Genomic DNA, 18,987 nt, shown 5'->3' on the forward strand with positions numbered 1-18,987 from the left:
ATCTCTCTCTCTCCATCTCTCTCTCTCTCTCTCCCCCCCTCTCTCTCTCTCTCCCTCTCTCTCTAACTCCCTCGATTTTATCCAGCTTTATTGGCATAATGAACATACACACGTACTGGCAAAACATGCACGTAAAACAGAAAAGCTCTCTCCCTTTCTCTCTCACTCTCTCAGTTTCATTTAGCTTTATAGGAATGGCATGCATACACTCGTACTGACAAAGCATGAACATAAAACAGCTCTCTCTCTGTATGGCTCTCTCTCTCTCTCTCTCTCTCTCTCTCTCTCTGTATGTCTCTCTCTCTCTCTCTCTCTCTCTCTCTCTCTCTCTCTCTCACCTTTCATGCCAGGTAGCACCCTGCCCTGGCGGCTTTGGCTGGCGTGACCGTCCAGGGGGCGGCAGGGCGGCTCCCTCTGCCTGGCGACGGCTACGGCGATGCCGACGGGGGGCTGGCGCACCTCCCCCTCGCCCGGGTGCACCTCCGCCACCTCCCGGGCTCTCCCTCCGCAGTCCGGCCGGTCGCCCTCGTTGGGCGGGCCCTTCCGCGGGGGCAGGGCCTGCTTGCTGCCCTGCAGGACGCAGCTGCTCCCGCTCCCGCTCCCGTTCGCGCTCGCGCTCCCGTTCCTCAGCGTGCCGAGGCCGCCGAAGGGGCTCTTCTGGGAGAGCAGGAGCGGCTGCTGCTGGCTGCTGTACTTCAGCAGACTCTTCATGGCGTTGCCCTCGCCCTGGGGCCCGTGCAGGTCCTGGGGGCTGGGGGACAGGCCCATCCCTGGCTGCTGCTGCTGCTGCTGCTGCTGCTGCTGGCCCTGAGGTCTGACCCCGCCCCCGGCCACGCCCCCTCCAAACGACTCCAGGCAGGCCTTGCGCTGCTCCTCCTCAGGGTGGATGTGGTGGGCCCTGACCGCCCAGGGTGGCAGAGACGCCAGCTGCTGCTGCTGCTGCTGCTGCTGCTGCCCGTGCGGCTGCTGGTGCCCGCGGCCGCCGTAGCCGAGGGAGGGCGCGTCCATCTTCCGCTTGGCGTGGTCCTGCCCGCCCCCGGCCTGCGCCAGCTCCGCCCCGTCGGGCCCCGCCCTGTTGTGCTGCTGGTGGCGGATGCGGGCGACCTTCTGCCCGCCGTCGCGCTGCATGGCGCACACGCCCCCCCCGCCCTGCTGGGGCGCGGCCTTGGCGTCGCGGGGCGGCGTGCCGGGGGGCGGTCCCGACAGTGAGCAGTCCTGGTAGGCCAGGGCGCCGACCGCGCCCCCCGAGTGCCCGCCCTTGGCCCCTTGCGGCAGCGAGGGCCGGTACACGTCCACGTCGGCGGCGTTGCTGATGCAGTCGGCGCTGCGGGACCGGGGGCCCGGGTGCTGATGGTGCTGCGGCTGCTGCTGCTGCAGGTGCTGGTGGTGCGGCTGCAGCCAATCAGGGGCCTTGTCCGCTTTCCCGTACGCGTGCTGCTGCTGCTGCTGCTGCTGCTGCTGCTGCTGCTGTTTCCTCTGCCAGCTGCCCGAGGGGTGGGGCAGCGGGACCCCGCCTCCGCCGCCGCTCTTCTCCATCCCCCTGTCCTTGGCGGCTCCGCCCCCTCCCGCCCCGCGGCAGTCCGGGTGTCCCAGCTGGAAGGGCCCTCCGCCCTTCTCCCCCAGGTGCCCCACGGACGGCACGAAGGTGGGCCCCGTCACCTTGGGGTCGCGGCCCCCCGCGGGCGGCCCCTTCTCGTGCGGGGAGGGGTTGGCGAGCGGGGCGGGCGGGTGCGGGTGCGGGGGCGGGCAGTAGAAGTCGGGCGGGTGGTGGTGGTGGTGGTGGTGGTGATGCGGGTGGTGGGGGTGGTGCGGGTGGTGGGGGTGAGGTTGGGGGGCGTGGTGGGCGTGGCCGGGGTGCAGCTGCAGGCAGTGGAAGCCCCCGGGGTTGCCCCCTCCCGACGCGGGACCCACGGGCAGAGGCGGGGGCACGGAATAGGGCACGGAGTGGTGGAGGACCTGCCCCCTCTCCAGACAGTCCGACGGGTGCTCGCTGATCCGCATCTCCCCGCTCACGCCCTCTTTGCCGCAGCGCCCGTTTGCCCCCGCCCCCATGTGCCTGGCGGCGGCGCTGCTCCCGGCCCCGCCCCCTGCCCCCCCGCAGCTGGACAGGGAGCCTTTTGCGCCGGCCCCCGACTCCCCGCCCGCCACTTTGCCGTTCAGCAGGCAGGCGCTCAGGGGCTTGGCGCGGGCCAGGGGGTGCTCCTTGTACCCCATCCCCCGGCTCCCGTCCTCCTCCAGCGGGGCAGCGTGCTGAGGGTAGTGGGGGTGGTGGTGCTGGGCGTGGGGAGGTGGGTGCAGCCCGTGGTGCTGCCTCTCCTTGGCGTCCTGTTTGCCACCGGCTCTCTCCTTCTCCTTGTGGCCCTGGACCGGCCCCCGCTCGACCTCCCCCTCCTTTGGGCCCTTATTCAGCACCCCTCCCCCCGAGTCCCGCTCTCGGCTGCAGGACCCCAGGGGGTGCCCCGTCGCCGTCCGAGGGAGGGGAGGGAGGCTGTGATTGGATGAGAGGAGGGGGGGCTGGGAAGGGAGGCTTCGGAGATAGAAATTCTCTGAAAAAAACATTTAAGAAAACAAAAAATAAATCAAATGTTTTCAATCTTCTTGGCCTTGGACCAATGGTTCATGCTATGAAAAACAGCAATCAATGACAATCATATGATTTAAACTGCCAGAAAGATCAGCGTCAACCTGATTTATAATCAGCATGTCAACCGTTCCACTGTCCTATCTTTTATGTGCTGAATTTGATCATTCCCATCTTAACTGATGTTTTTTCATCATCTTCCCATGGCGTTGATGCTGACTGAACCTAACTCACCTTTTTGGGTGTCATAGAAACGGTGCTGCCCGTAGAGGACACTACTGTTGCCATGGTGATCCAGGTGGCTCATGGGAAGGAAGGTAGGGGCCAGGCTTCCTGAGAAGCGGGGATACCCGGGGGCTGCTGAGACAGAGAGAGAGAGAGAAAAAGGGAGGGGTCTGATGAGGGAGAAGCTAAACAAGACACCCAAAATGTCCCTGGCCACTTCACAGTCTCTTCCAGTACCATAACGACAGCTCATTATACACCGGTGGCAATCGAGACCAAGCAGAGCCAGATTTTAGGGGGGAGCTGAAGATATTGAACCCAACCAACTGGTGGCTATCAAATGTCTTAGGCAGGGAGGAGAGTGAATGAAGTTTCGCTTCCCAAATGCCCACGGCCTCCAGTGAAGAGCAGAATGGCCCTTCTGTTCCTACAGCTGCAGTCTTTCAGAGGGCAGCCTGCACTCCCCGACGGGCCAGAGGTCAGAGGGAGGTAAACAGCATCCAATCAGCTTCCAGGAGCATTGAACTCCCGCACTGGGAATGCGGCAGTGCTCCATACGGACAATGATCCCAAGACTAAACAAGCCTTTATCGCCTGTGTGTGTGTGTGTGTGTGTGTGTGTGCGTGTGTGCGTGAGAGAGAGAGAGACACAGTGTGCGTGTGTGTGAGAGAGATAGTGTGTGTGGGTGTGTGTGCGTGTATGTGAGAGAGATAGTGTGTGTGTGTGTGTGTGCGTGTGTGTGTGAGTGTGAGAGAGAGAGAGAGTGAGACAGTGTGTGTGCGTGTGTGTGCGCGTGGATAGCGTGTGTGTGTGTATGCGTGTGTGCATGTGTATGTGTGTGTGTGTGTGTGTAAGGAAGCTGCTGCACCTTAACAGAGCAGCTAACCAGCCAATACATAACTGCATCTAAGTTCCCACGATTCTCAGTCCCATTGCCTTAAAATACACAACTACCAACCTGCAGAACCTCCCCCCCCCCCCACCCGCCACTAGTCACCAGCACCTCTCAGAAAGGCAAACAAAGTTCACATCTGTCCCTCCCCCCTCCCCCATCCCCCATAATGCTTCAGGTCACTCAAACAGCGATCTCTTTGTGCAGGCCGGAGCTTCAGTCCGCCTGTCCGCTCACTTGGCGGAAAACCCGTCCCGTTCATGCGTGTGGCGGTGGACGGAGCGCCGATGGCGACGTGGTCGAGGGAGAGAGAGAGATCACACGTACATCCGAGAACCCGCACCCATCTGAGAACCGGGAACGTTGTCGTACGAGACAGGCCCGGAATCCATCAAGTCAACCCCCCCCCCCCAAACCCCGTCCTCCACTTCCCAGATTCCATAAATACCCCAAGCAGGGTGGCCCTGTACCATTATCACCACCATTAAGCACAGCTCAGCAGGAAACGGGGCTGAGAGCAGAGACAGGAAGCAGAAAGATAGGTCTATTGTACATGTTTTTCGTAAGGACTGTCAGTTGATCCAGAAGATTTCTTGACCGTTTTTCCTATTTGTTGAACTGGTATGTTAATCGGATGTTGTTGTTGCTGTTTTTACAATGTTGCTTCATGTGATGTTTGTTCTCATTAAATGCTTGAATTCCAAAACAACGGCATTCAATATGAAATTACACAGATTTAGTTGCCCGGAACGACCTTAGGCAAGCAAATGCTTAGCTTGTAGACGTCAGCTCGAGCTTGTCACAACTGTTATAAGAACTTAAACTCTGTTTACAATGCAAACATTCGACTGTTTTCTTCTGGCACGGTGCCTTCTGCGTCCACCTTTAAACCAGTCAACGCGCGAGTCATCTTGTAAATTCCCCTGAACTGCACTGCGTTTCACTGGGCTGCTTCTCAAACAGGCTGCTGACGGCTGTATCGTGACACTGGATGATTATTTTAAACAGTCTCCATTGAAAGATTCTTTGTTGCTTACATTTCTCTGTAGTGAATGGATTTTGCATGTAATTTGCGTAAAAAAAACAAACCAGTGTTATTTTTTTGTTTTGCTAATACACTTGTTGATGAATTGCTCTGATACGTCCATCGTTAGAGCTCTTACTTGGACACGGAACTATGATGATGATCATCATCAACCTCATGATAGGGCTCAGAGCTATTTTTGGGGGCTTCAAGAAGTGAGAGACAGAGCAAAAAATAATGTGTGTGTGTGAGAGAGAGAGAAAGAAAAAGAAATAGAACTGAGAAGGGAGAAGGAAGCTGAAGTGAGAAAGCGAGTTAGCCTGCAGGTGACTGAGCTAGATATGAGGTATGAGGTCACAGCCATGACATCACCACCGAGTAGGTTCATACAGCTTCCTTTAAACACCCATCGGTTTCATTCTGCTGCCAGGCTCTCAATTTTAAGCAGAACCGAAAGTAGGGGGGAAAAATGGCAGCACACCGGGAAATGAAAGCCAGAACTGTTTGTGTTGGCTCCGGGAAACACTCTGTGGCCACAAAAAAAAGTGCAAACGCAGTTTACTTTGGTGAGGGTGGGGGGGGGGGAGGCAGTTTAACAGAAGTGTCAAATGTTTCACCTTGTAAAGAACACAATGGATGTGGTGCGCGTGGTGACCTGGGAACAGGAGAGCTCCATACCCCGGGACGGGTTTCAGGCCCTGTCTGATTTCAATTAATGGCACACGGAGCATGCATAAACAACCCCCCCCCCCCCCCCCCCCCGAAAAGGGAAATGCAGAGTTTAAGCTTTCTCAGTGATAAAAATAGGGGGTGGGGGCGGGTGGGTTGGCAAAGCAGTGGGGGTCAGTAACTCTTCTGACTCTGTTTAAAAGTCTTAACACATCACAATTGCACAGCGCACCTCTTTTTCCGCCAGCAGAAATCTCAGAAAGCCTGTTGTTTTCTAAAAGGCTGTTTTTTTTCTGTTTTGTTTTTGTTTTCGTGGCACTGGGGGGGGGGGGGGGGGGGGGGATTTTCGGCACCGCGGACTCATTTCCGATGACGGCAGCCGTTGGCCGGGTAATCCTCTTTCACACAACGGGCTCCTTGTTCCCGGTAACTCCGCTTCCTTTCGCCGTTTACCAAAACTCGGCGGGGGCAGAGAGCGGCCATCGCCGGGCATCGCCGCCCATTCACTCGCGGCTGCCAGCGTAACCCCCCCGGAGGACCAGCAGTAATTAACTGGGACCACTGCACCAACGGTGAACAAAGCCAGGGACGGCTGGAAAAGCTAAAGGGCTACAATAAGAGCCACAGCAATAACAGCAACCGTCCAAAGGGGCTTGTCGGCACAGATAGTTCCCACGGCCTGACAGTGGATCAGTCAGGCTTCAGTCACACTGTGGGGATTTAGGTTTTATGGTCAAGGGTCAGGTAAAGCCGATCTTGGGCCACTTGACCAACGCGCTTCTCTTCCCTCTCTCTCTCTCAACAATTTTCTTTCCTTTCCTCGTAAAAAAATGTCCTTCCCCGCGAGTCGACTCGACCGCTCATGTCGACCGCCTCTCGTTCAGTCGGAGGTTCGATCGCTCGGTCACTCGTTAATCTCGACCGCACCTCCACCTGGGCACTCAATCAGTCCCACGCTTGTTCAGTAAAACCCCTGATTCATTCAGTCACCTGACCACACAGTCACCGAAGCGGAGATCACGCCCAGCACCTGAGATCTCACACTCAATCACGCACAGACACACTCCACGCGTCCTCTCCTTGCTTCGGCCACTCGACTTCAAAAAGGTCCAATCGCAAAGTTTCAGAACGCAGCGATCCTTCAAAATATCGTTCTGGCCTTCATAGAACGCCAGGGTTCAGCAAATCAACCGGTCTGATTGTATTAATCAAAGAGGCCTGCCGTCCCGCCTCAAACAGTGGTCCCATTCAGAAGGAAGAACGACGAATTACAAACGGAAAGCGGAAACGTCGCAAAGATAACGGGCCAATCGTGAAAGGGTCTAACGAAGTCTGGACGCTGGGCAGTAAAAACAGTCGCGATAAAAACAGCCCGCTGCGATAGGAGACCACAGAAGCACCGGCAGAATGAGATTATAGAAAGTGGCAGGAAGTTTGGACAAAAAAAATAAATAAATGAAATAAAAAAATAAAAAAAACGGAAGAAAAAGTAGATAAAGCAGGAGATCAGCTTTCCCTCGGAGCGCGTTCTGATGTTCCCGCCAGGACGAAGACGGAGCCGGCGGCACGTGCCGAGCGCTGGAAAAATGCCACCGGTCGACACGTGAGGGGGGGGGGGGGGAAATAAACAGGAAAGACTTTCTCGTCCCCTGGGAACAGCGAGAACAGGGCTCCGGCAGGGCGCTCGTTCAGGGCCTTATTTTTAAAGGGGGGGAAAATAGTTTACCCCCCACCACCCCCCAAAGCTGAAAGCACAGGCAAACCACCTCGGCAGCTAGCGCGGTCTGATGAGTGTTTGAGGGCAGACTGCACAGCATTTTCCTACTCACAGACCCACACGAACTGAGGACCTCACACAATGCACACTTATGGGTAGGCGGGGGGGGGGGGAGGGGGGGTCAGTCAAATCTGTACTTTTTTCCTGAGGCAACAGGGTTGGGGGGGTGGGGGGGGGGTGGGTGGGGGTGGAGGACAGAGGATGGTTGAAGTTCAAGCCTGAAAAGAGTGTGAAAATCCCTACTGCTTTCAGAAAGATCTAGTTCAAGAATCTAGTACATGCTCTCTAGGAAAACCATCAGAGATGTCACAGAAACAGTGGGGAGAGAGAGAGAGAAAGAGCGAGACACTGAAAGGGAAGGAGGGAGGGGGACAGAGGGAGAAGGAGAGAGAGAGAGAGAGAGAGAGAGAGAGGAAAAGGTGGGAGGGATGGGGGAGAAGAAAAAAACGGAGACAAACCTGCCTGTCAGAACCACTAATTGAGAAAAAGCAACATAACGATTCAGACACAGAAAGGGAGGGGAAGACCGATGAAGAGAGAGCATATTCATGTGCAAGGGAGAGAGAGCGAGGGGGGGGGGGGTGAAAGGGGGGGGTATGGTATCTAGCCAGCTTTGCTAATTGGTAAGAAATGTTAATGAGCGGGGAGAGCGATGGAGCATGGGACAGGGAGATAGAAAACGAGATACAGAGTGAGAGATGGAGAAAGAGGGACAGAGTGAGAGATGAAGAAAAGGGGACAGAGTGAGAGATGGAGAAAGAGGGACAGAGTGAGAGATGGAGAAAAGGGAACAGAGAGAGGAATGGAAAAAGAGGGACAGAGTGAGAGATGAAGAAAGAGGAACAGAGAGATGAATGGAGAGAAAGGGACAGAGAGAGAGATGGAAAAAATACAGTGAGAGATGGAGGAAGGGACAGAGAGGAATGAAGTGGGACAGAGTGAGAGATGGAGAAAGAGGGACAGAGTGAGAGATGGAAAAAAAGGGACAGAGTGAGAGATGGAGGAAGGGACAGAGGGAGGAATGGAGAAAGAAGACAGGCAGGAAAAAAGAGAGGACGTATCAGGCTAGATGGGAGGACCAGTGGAACAGAGACAGGTGCAGAAGAGAAAGAAAGGAGACAGAAAGGAGGGAGAAGCTGTGTAGAAGGCAGGCAGAGGAGGAATGCAGCACTATAGAGAGGAAAGAGAGCGAGTGAGAGAGGGGGATAGAGAGAGGAGAGGGGAGGGGAGGGGAAGAGGTGAAGAAGGAGGAGGGTTATTGCCGTCCCTGCTGGCTGACATCACTCCTGTGATGACTCTGGCTGGGCTCCAGCTGGCAACAGGCCAGACTGGGTTGTTTTCTGCTTCCATTATCTTCAAAAAAAAAAAAAAAAAGAGCTTCTTTTTTGATTCTGTTGTTTTGTTGTTCAAACTAAAATGGGGACTAAAATGCTGTTTTCAGATGCTGTCACATCTCTCTGTGGCTGTAACTGCTGTGTGAGCGTGTGTGCATGCGCGAGTGCGTGCGTGTGCGTGCGTGCGTTTATACATGCGCGTGGACCATGTGCACACTTATGCAAACACTCTCAGAAAAGCACACAATTACACACACACGCACACACAAACACACACATACACACACACGCACACACACACACACACACAGTGAGAGCGGAATCGGCGTAATTGCATGGCTGATGTTGATTTTGATGACTTGCTTTTTATGCAAAACAGAAAATAACAAACAATATGCAATTATCTTCAAGAGGGAAGTGCGGAATGATGCTGACGAACAGGCCGAATTCAATCATGCTCTTAGCAGGCTATAAGCAATTAAACTGCAATAGAGATAATGACTTCCATCACCAGCTGTGTAATAATCTTGCCCATTATCACCAGCATTACTTTTATTGGAATTGCTATTATCATCATTATTGTTATTAATATTATTACATTTGTATGTAGACAATAAGGTGATGCCAACAGCACGTTGAACAGAAAAGCTAAGTTTGCATGAATGTATCATGAAGCCAGGATGATTATAGAAGGGACTGCCACTTCTCCCTCTCTTTCTCCCTCTCTCTCTCCCCCTCCACTCTCTCCCTCCCCCTCTCTCTCTCTCTCTCTCTCTCTCTCTAGATAGGTTCAGTAGTTGAGTTACAGTAGACCTGGGTGCCAGCAGTAAGGTCTCGCTGTGCATCCTGCCAACATCAGTTACAGTCCGCTGTTCCCTGTCCTCCATGCAGCTGCCAAGCTTGGAGACACAGGCAGCTTAACCCACAGTCTGCCACAGGGCCATGGCACAGCACTGTTACACTGAGCACCGCACAGGCTTACAGACACAGGCAGCTTAACCCACAGTCTGCCACAGGGCTGTGACACAGCACTGTTACACTGAGCACCATAACACTGAGCACCGCACAGGCTTACAGACACAGGCAGCTTAACCCACAGTCTGCCACAGGGCTGTGACACAGCACTGTTACACTGAGCACCGCACAGGCTTACAGGCACAGGCAGCTTAACCCACAGTCTGCCACAGGGCTGTGACACAGCACTGTTACACTGAGCACCGCACAGGCTTACAGAAACAGGCAGCTTAACCCACAGTCTGCCACAGGGCCACGGCACAGCACTGTTACACTGAGCACTGCACAGGCCTACAGGCACAGGCAGCTTAACCCACAGTCTGCCACAGGGCCATGGCACAGCACTGTTACACTGAGCACCATAACACTGAGCACAGCACAGGCTTACAGGCACAGGCAGCTTAACCCACAGTCTGCCACAGGGCCATGGCACAGCACTGTTACACTGAGCACCGCACAGGCTTACAGGCACAGGCAGCTTAACCCACAGTCTGCCACAGGGCCATGGCACAGCACTGTTACACTGAGCACTGCACAGGCTTACAGGCACAGGCAGCTTAACCCACAGTCTGCCACAGGGCCATGGCACAGCACTGTTACACTGAGCACCTCACAGGCTTACAGGCACAGGCAGCTTAACCCACAGTCTGCCACAGGGCCATGGCACAGCACAGACACCTGTCTAATAAACCAGTACAAACAAGCCAGGACATACAAACACAAGCACACACACGCACATTCACGCACACACACACGCACACACGCACGCACACACAAACGTGCACACACGCACACACACACACTCACACACACACTCACACGCACGCATGCACGCACACACACTCACACGCACACACACACACAAACTTACACACTCACACGCACACACACACACACTCACGCACATACACACGCATACACACTCACACATGCACACACACACACTCACACACACTCACACACGCACACACACTCACTCACACACTCGCACACACTCACACAAAAGCATGCACACATATACACACACACACACACTTACACACTCACACACACAAGCACGCACACACACACACACACACACACGCTGAGGTTCACCTTCGTGTGAGTGTGGGAACCAGATCTGGGAGGCGCTGGAGTGCGGTCTGCTGTGAAACGAGGGCGAGGAGGGCGAGGAGGGGGGTCTGGAGGGGTGAGCTGGGTGTGAGGGGGGCGACCCCAAACTGCTGGCCAGGAAGGTGAAGGAGGGAGACGAGTTCCCCATCAGTCCACTGCCTGATAGAGAGAGACAGAGAGAGAGGGAGAGACTTATTAACATTGCGTCTACATGGCCACACTTTACATAACATGGCATAAATTAGCAGTTACATATTTTATATTTCATTTTGCATGCGCCCGTTTCGACAACATTCAGCTTCGGTCCATCCTGCCGATGATTTCCCTGCCATCGACCGGAACGGAACCGAACGGAACGGAACCGTGGATGAGCGTCCCCACAATCAACGGTTCTCAGGAAAAGGTGTAGGAGGCGATGGGAATCCCCCACCGGGAACCCGCCCCAAACCCACAGCCAGAGTAGACCAAGTGGTTACGCGCTTCACCAGAAACACGCCGCACCCCGGAAGGGTGTCACCTCCTCTGTGAGTGACAGCCGGGCCTGAATACGCTCGAATGGCAGTGTGGGTCAGAGCAGCTCTGGCATAGACTGATTATGTCTGACTGCTCCACGCAATCTGCCCCAACGGGTTTCCCGTCCTGCTGCAGAGCAGTGCACAGACTGTACCCGCCCCCGGGCCAGTCTGGAGCCGTGCCCCCCTCCCCTCAGACACACAGCCCTGCCTGGGGAGTGGGGGGGGGGGGGTAGAGCTTTATTACACAGCTGAGCAAACACCACCCGCCCCCCCCTCCACAAACTCCCCATGTCTCTCTGCAGCTCATTCCTTCGTTTCTGTATTTCTCTTGCCCCCATTTTCTTTTTCTCAGCATTTCTGCCTCCCCCCTTCTTCTGCCCTCTTCATCTATCCATCTCATTCTATCTCTCCGCTCCATATCCCTTCGTCACATTCCTCATCTCTCTGTATACACATACATCACACATAAACACGCATGAGCATGCCCGCATACAGTCTCACACTCACACACACACATGCATGCATACAGACAAACACACACACACACACACACACACAAAAGATGTAGACATACACACACACACCCATGCACGCACACACACAGACAAACACACACACACACACACACAGACACGCACACACACACACGCACATGCACGCACACACACACACAAACACACACTCACAAAGATGCAGACACACACACACACACACACACACAGGCACACACAGATGCGCGTACACACACACACACACACACAGATGCAAACACACACACACACACACACATGCACACACACAGACACACACACAGACACACACACACACACACACACACATGCACGCACACAGACACACAAACACACACTCACAAAGATGCAGACACACACACACACACACACACGTGAGCGCAGACACACTTACACACAGATGCGCACACACACACACACACACACAGCACACCCAGAGGGCTGGGCTCCCCTGGTGTGGGGTGGGGTGGGGTCCCCAGCTGCACCGTAGGGGCCGAGGCGCAGACGGCGCCCCCCCGGGGCAGCGCGCCGTGTCAAACACACTCTCCATCTGCCGCCCCTTTGTTCTGCTCCACTCTTCCATCGAAACCACAGCTTCTCCCCTCCTCCGCCAGAGCAGCGCGGGAGTGCCCATCCAGAGGGTAAGAGGAGCGATCAACAGTTGGGAATAATGCCCCAGTATCTGAACTGCCTGCTTACTGCACAATACAAACAGGCTAATTAACCGACGTGCTCAGTTCGAACTGTTCAGACTGTTCGAACTGAACGCATCGGGTCACTGAACAGTCCTGGTTCGAGCGCGTTGATTTCACAAAGCCAGCGCCCGGCAGAACAATGCGACACAGCTCATCACGTCACATCACATTACATACGTGTTTTTGTGTATATGTGTGTGTGTGAGTGTGTGTGTGTGTGAGTGTGTGTGTGTGTGAGTGTGTGTGAGTGTGTGTGTGTGCGCGCGCATGAGTGAAGTACACCCCTGTGGCATTCCTGTTCAGAGCTCCAGCACACAAAGGGTTAACATCACCAGGCAGTTTCCGCGGTGACCAGAGCTACAGGTATATATACTGGTGGCTCACCCATTGGCGGCCCTCACGTGTAACAGTGGCAGACAGTCTCTCACAAAACCTCCTGCTGGAGGCCCTGCAGAGTCCCCTCCCCTTCTCCTCATTTGCACCCCCCTGAGTGCTACATCAGCATTAACACACCCTATGGAGGACCTCTCTGCAGAGCATTCTTCCCACAATGCCCTTGACATGCGAAAAGCTACGATAGCACGCGTCACCAAATCACACACCACATTACATCACTGACATCTAGCAGGCATCTTATTCAGAGTGACTCACACAACTTTTCAAATGTAATTCATTTAAACTGCTGGATATAAAGTACAATGAAGCAATTCAGGTCAAGTACCTCGTTCAAGGGTACAGCAGCAGTGCCCCACCTGGGACTTGTGAAGCTATAACCTTGGAGTTCCAAACCAAATTCCGTGACCATTCTGCAACACTGCCAGCCTAAACACTCCTAAAATTCTGCAGCAACGCGCCCTTCCCACAGCATACGCTGCACTACACTGCACAGTTTCGTACACGGCCTCCATACCAAGTGTTCTGGTCTCATCCTGGCTGCTGGTCAGGGCCCGTTTCTGACAGCACTGCTCCAGCAGCTCACGCTGGCCCACGCAAGCGGGGGGCCGCAGACCCAGATCGCCGCCGGACGGCAGAAACCTCGCCGTCATTCTCTTCGCGAGGCGACCGCTCGAGCGCTGCTCCCGTGCCGAGCCCCGCTCGTCGGCTGATCTCCTCGACGCGCTTCGCGTCCGCGAATCGCAGGGGAGGAAGCGGGCTGCGGCTTTCCTGGTGCGGCTCGGCGGTCCGGTCGCTCGTCAATCAGCCGCCGGATCGCTGGCAGAGCGCGCCGGGGCGATCCCCGCAGAGCCAGCCCAGAACAAAAGCCTGCGTCAGCCCAACAGGAAGCGGGGAAACGCCGTCGCCAAGGTGCCGTAGAGGGCCGCGGGTAACCGCGGGCAACCGCAGCCGCGCCGACGAAATGAAACCCCCCCCCCCCACCTCGCCTCCCATCAGCCACTGCTCTCAGCTGAAAGGAAATCCCCCAGAATCCCTCGGTTCACCCCTCCGGTCCGCAGGAAGCACATGGAAAGCACAGGAAAACCCCGCCACACGCCACCACCTGGCCGCAGCCCTTGCGCAACGCGGCTCCGCGACACGTCAGAGAAGCGAAAGCGCGTGAGCTAACGCTCACAAGGGCACCAGGACAATGCCCTCACCTGCACCTGCCTCTCCGGCAGGATGCGTGGTGCTGTCGTTTTTCCCACAGTTACCACTCAACAGCACAGGAAAACCAATGCACACACAGATATATTCACACACACATGCGCGCGCGCACACACACACACACCTAATGCCCCCCTATGGAGTGTAGAAGTATAATGAAAGTGCACCGACTGATTCATGAAGGGCACAAATCCGCAGGGACCACGTACACACACACACACACACACACACGCCCCAGATGGCCCCCAGCAGTCCCTTGAAGTGGGGCAGATTATGGATGGCTGGGCGGAGACGCTCCATGTCCCCGTCAGTTCTGCCCGCTGCACGCCCACTTAAAGAAGCTAATCCTCATTTATTATTAACAGGCCTGCCCCAGAGCCCGCGCCCTCCACCCCCAAAAACAACCCTGCCTGCCTCCCACCCCCATCCCCAGTGCCCCAACAGAGCCTGACTGCCTCCCACCCCCATCCCCAGTGCCCCAACAGACCCTGACGGCCTCCTACCCCCATCCCCAGTGCCCCCAACAGACCCTGACTGCCTCCTACCCCCATCCCCAGTGCCCCAACAGACCCTGACTGCCTCCTACCCCATCCCCAGTGCCCCAACAGACCCTGACTGCCTCCTACCCCCATCCCCAGTGCCCCAAAAGACCCTGACTGCCTCCCACCCCCATCCCCAGTGCCCCAACAGACCCTGACTGCCTCCCACCCCCATCCCCAGTGCCCCAACAGCACACCTGAGAAAAAAATCACCTTCAGCAAGAATACTCGTGGGGAAGAGGGGGGTTTGAGGGCAGGTGGTGGGAAAAAAAGAGCCAGAGAGAGAGAGCAGTAATCGCTGCAGTTCTGTAATCCCGTCAGAAGGGGGCAGAGCTGAAATGGGAGACAGGCACGGGCGGCTAAGAGGCAGACCACATTCCCAGGCCCGTGCGAGTCACCATCGGCCCAGCGTCGGCCAGCGGTCGGCACCTGGACGGCGGCCAGGAGGCCGGTCACCTGGAGACCCGGTCAGGGACGGCCCAGGGTCGCCTGACCAGCGAGTCTACTGTTCCTCATGCGTGAGTCATTCCAAGCCCCGCCCCCCCCCCCCCCCCCGTACCCCCACGCGCAGCGCACCGGCACCTGTCCCGCCTGACGGCAGCCGGTCCTCCGACTGCGCATGCACGTGTCCGGCTGCAAAGGGCCCGTTTCTGCGCCTGAACGAGTCTCACCGCTCTGTGGGCGTGAGCCCCCGCCCCGCCCCGCCCCTCCCTCAGTTCCTCTGGAGCAAAGACTACAAGAGCTAAAGGACGCTAACGCAAGACTCGAGGAGGAGGGCGGCTGGAACCGTAAATTGGAAACAACGGTGAACAATTGTGAAACAAGGGGGGGGGTGGGGGGGGGCTCAGGAATGGGGAGCGGGGGTGTGGAGGGGTGGGGGGTGGGGGGGTGGGGGGGGTGGGGCGGAGCAGAGCGCCCGGGGGAGTGGGACGGGGGAGGTGTTGGCTGACGCCGTGGCAGCGCTGTGCGGTCCGGAGCGCTCTGGGTGAGCGCTGAACAGAAACAGATGCGACGCAGCTCCAGGTTCGGGTCGCCGCGAACGCGCAGCCCAAACCCCGCCATCCCTGCTCCTCCCTCCCGCCGCGCGTCCGTCCTCTCTTCACAGGGACGCATGTGCGCGCCCCCTCTGGAGTTTGGGGGGCGTGGCGAGCACGCGGGTGCTTAAAGAAATCGGGTCATGCGCATCCTAATCTGGGCGCTTCCCGGACAGCGATGAGGGCTAATCCAATTACAGCACAGGAGCAGGAGAAGCCCCCTCAGCCCCCCAGCACCCCACCTCAGCGCTCCACCTCAGTCCCTCACCCCCCCCAGCCCCCCAACACAGAGCTCCACCTCAGTCCCTCGCCCCTCAACACAGAGCTCCACCTCAGTCCCTCACCCCCCCCAGCCCCCCAACACAGAGCTCCACCTCAGTCCCTCACCCTCCCCTGCCCCCCAACACAGAGCTCCACCTCAGGCCCCTCACCCCCCCAACCCCCCACCTCAGTGCTCTTGGTCTGTGCACCCACACACCACCTTCGATGCCCAGGCCCACCTACTGCGTCCCCCCACCCCTGCGTCCCCCCCGCCAAAGACCTGGCACCACTGCCAGTGTGCGCTCCCACCCTGCTCCTAGCCAAGCTAAACAGCGGCAGTTCAGCCACCATGTCCAAGAACACTGCTGTTACGGGAACTCATGGGGAATGCGGGGGAGGGGGAGGGGGGGCAGATTATTAATATGGCCACTCTCTCTCCCCCCACCATGTGCGCGGATATTAGACGTGGTTGAGTCAAGGTCTGTTTCCAGTTTGAGGATGAAGGATGTTTGTTTCCGCCGGTCCAGATTACTAATCCTCCGTGATGCCAAACACACCCAGAAGCACGTCCGTGGAGGGCTGTGATGAAGGTCCGAGGCGCAGGGTTTACAGCAGAATCACTGTCTCCCGCACAGAGGTCCCGCTTCCAAACTGGCTGCGTGGGGGCCCACCCCGCCCACCCTCCCACCTGGAACTCGCACAACCCGACCCCCCCTACTCCCCCAGCACCGCCCCCTCCGAACACGCGCAGAGACAGCTCAGCAACGATAAAGGCAGGGCGGTGAAACACGCCCGTGATGAACAAACACACCCCTGATCAACGAACACGCCCGTGATGAGCGAACACGCCCCTGATCAACGAACACGCGTGTGATGAACGAACACGCCCCTGATCAACGAACACGCGTGTGATGAACGAACATGCGTGTGATGAACGAACACGCCTCTGATCAACGAACACGCGTGTGTGATGAACGAAGACGCGTGATGAACGAACGCGTGTGATGAACGAACATGCCTCTGATCAACGAACACGCGTGTGATGAACGAACACGCGTGTGTGATGAACGAACACGCGTGTGATGAACGAACGCCCCCTGTGACGGACTCCAGGGCGGGGACAGGAGAGGCGCTGGGCTGGGCCGTAGGGCCGGGATGACCCACAGCAGGGGGGGAGCACTCCAGCCACGGGCCAGGACACCCTGTCCTCACCGCTTCACTGACCAGCAGGACACCCCCATCAGAGAGAGGGGAGAGCACCAACACACACACACACACACACCCACGCACATGGACACACACTCACAAACATACAATCAAGGAGTCAATGTAGGCTCTTCGTCTGAACATACAGTTAGTGTGTATATAAAGTCATTGTGTAAATACACAAATTCAGTATGAATAAATAGCCAGTAAGTACGATACAGTCAAGGGGTGAGCAAATACAGTCAGTGCTTTAAAACAATCTGTTTGTACACACTCGGCGTGTAAATACAGGCAGTGCGTGAACACACTGACGGAACTTAAATACAGTCAGCTGTACACACACACACACACCCACAGCAGCGCAGTTCTCAGGCTGGTTTCCCTGGTTACTGTAAGTCACCGCTGACGGAGTAAGACGTCTGGGCAGAGCGGGACGGCTCCGCTGCAGCTCGCCAGCCGGCGTCCGACACCGCCGCAGCGCGAGGACGGCCGCTGCCCGCCAGCGCGAGCGAGCGAGCGGCGCGAGCGGCGAGAGCGTCTCTACCAGAGCGGCGACACAACAGGCAAGCATGCGGCGGGAAGGCGGCTCCGGCACTTACCCCAGAGAAACATGCCGTCCCTCTTTAACTTACAGCCTTCTCTACGGAAAAGAACTCAGCCCACAGCCCGCAGTATTCTCTCAATCTCACGCTCTCGCTTCCTCTGTCCCTCTCTCTCTCTCTCTCTGTGTGCTCTCAGGATACCTTTAAGCTGAATAACCCATCGCCCAGTTCCTAACAACAAAATATCTAAAGAGGGGGATTTCCTTAATGTGTAAGTCATCTTGAAAACATTACAGGAACCAGTGGCCAAATTCCTCCTGGTTTGGAAGCAACTGCGACAGAAGGATTGATCCTAACATTTTTTTTTTCATGCATGTTGTTTCACGTAGTGATGTGAACTACTCTCACCCCCCTTCACCCCCCCCATCACCCCCCCCCCCCCCCTCCAGGGGACTGGTGAGGGGGCTAAATCACCAAAGGTTGCCAGCAGCTTCTGCCCCCGCTGCCTGATCAGAACCAGCATGGCGTGGGGGTGGAGGGGGGGGCAAACTGCCAATAGGGCCACACCCCGGAAACCCTCATCCTACTGCATGCCTACACAGTGAGCTGGGTGGATGTGGTCAGAGAATGAAAAGTAATGAAGGAGAGAGAGAGAGAGAGAGAGAGAGAGCAAGACAGAAAGAGAGGGAGTGAGAGAGCAAGAGAGAGAGAGAAGTAATTATAACACATAAGCAATGACACAATCACCTTTTTAAAATTAATTTTTGTTCAATTATATATTCACTGTTTCACCTAATTTACACTTGATATTACACTAGCTAACATACACAAATACCACACACACACAAAGTTGTGTTCATTTGTTTAATGTTTGTTGTACCTACGCTTTGGCAATGTGTATATATAATAAAGCTTATGTGAATTGAATTGAACTGAATTGAGAGAGAAAGAAATAGAGAGAGAGTGAGAGAGCACAAGACAGAGAGAGAGAGAGAAGGATTGGGGAGAGGTTTTTTTTAAAAAACATTATTGCTTAGCACTGTAAATTATTAGTCATGCTCGCTATTTTCCTCATATTTTTCTGCTGCGTGATTTATTCTGCCCATTGTGTGATGCTGTATTCCACGTCTCTGCCATGAGTATGTTCTGGGAGTGCCAACAAAGCAGAATTTCACTGGTAAATTTTAAATAGAGAGAGAGAGTGTGATCCTCGACCTCGGGGTGAGTGAGGGGGGAAGGAATGAGAGGGGGAAAGAGGAGAAGAGCACGGGAGGGTGCTCTGACTCACCAGATGGATGTGGGAAATGGGCCAATATCCGCATGCAGGGTGTGTGTGTGTGTGTGTGTGTGTGCATGTGTGAGAGTGTGTGTGTGTCTGCGTGTGAGAAAGAGAAAGAGAGTGTGTGTGTGTGTGTGTGTGTGTGTGTGTGTGT

General features: G+C 55.9%; 1 protein-coding gene across 9 annotated transcripts in view; it reads right to left on the reverse strand.

The window, feature by feature from the left end:
* Positions 1-18,987, reverse strand: part of LOC118216796 (BAH and coiled-coil domain-containing protein 1) — a 95,683-nt gene that overhangs the window by 34,071 nt on the left and 42,625 nt on the right. For 8 of the 9 annotated variants that reach the window (XM_035398294.1, XM_035398291.1, XM_035398290.1 and 5 more), the window contains exons 3-5: positions 10,613-10,789; positions 2,816-2,941; positions 339-2,546 (exon numbers count right to left, since the gene is read on the reverse strand). In XM_035398294.1, coding sequence (XP_035254185.1) covers positions 339-2,546; positions 2,816-2,941; positions 10,613-10,789 — 2,511 coding nt within the window. The remainder of the gene's footprint in view (positions 1-338; positions 2,547-2,815; positions 2,942-10,612; positions 10,790-18,987) is intronic. The other variant, XM_035398298.1, reaches the window with a different exon arrangement.

The sequence above is a fragment of the Anguilla anguilla genome, chromosome 17, assembly GCF_013347855.1.
Source record: "Anguilla anguilla isolate fAngAng1 chromosome 17, fAngAng1.pri, whole genome shotgun sequence".
Classification (NCBI taxonomy): Eukaryota; Metazoa; Chordata; class Actinopteri; order Anguilliformes; family Anguillidae; genus Anguilla; species Anguilla anguilla.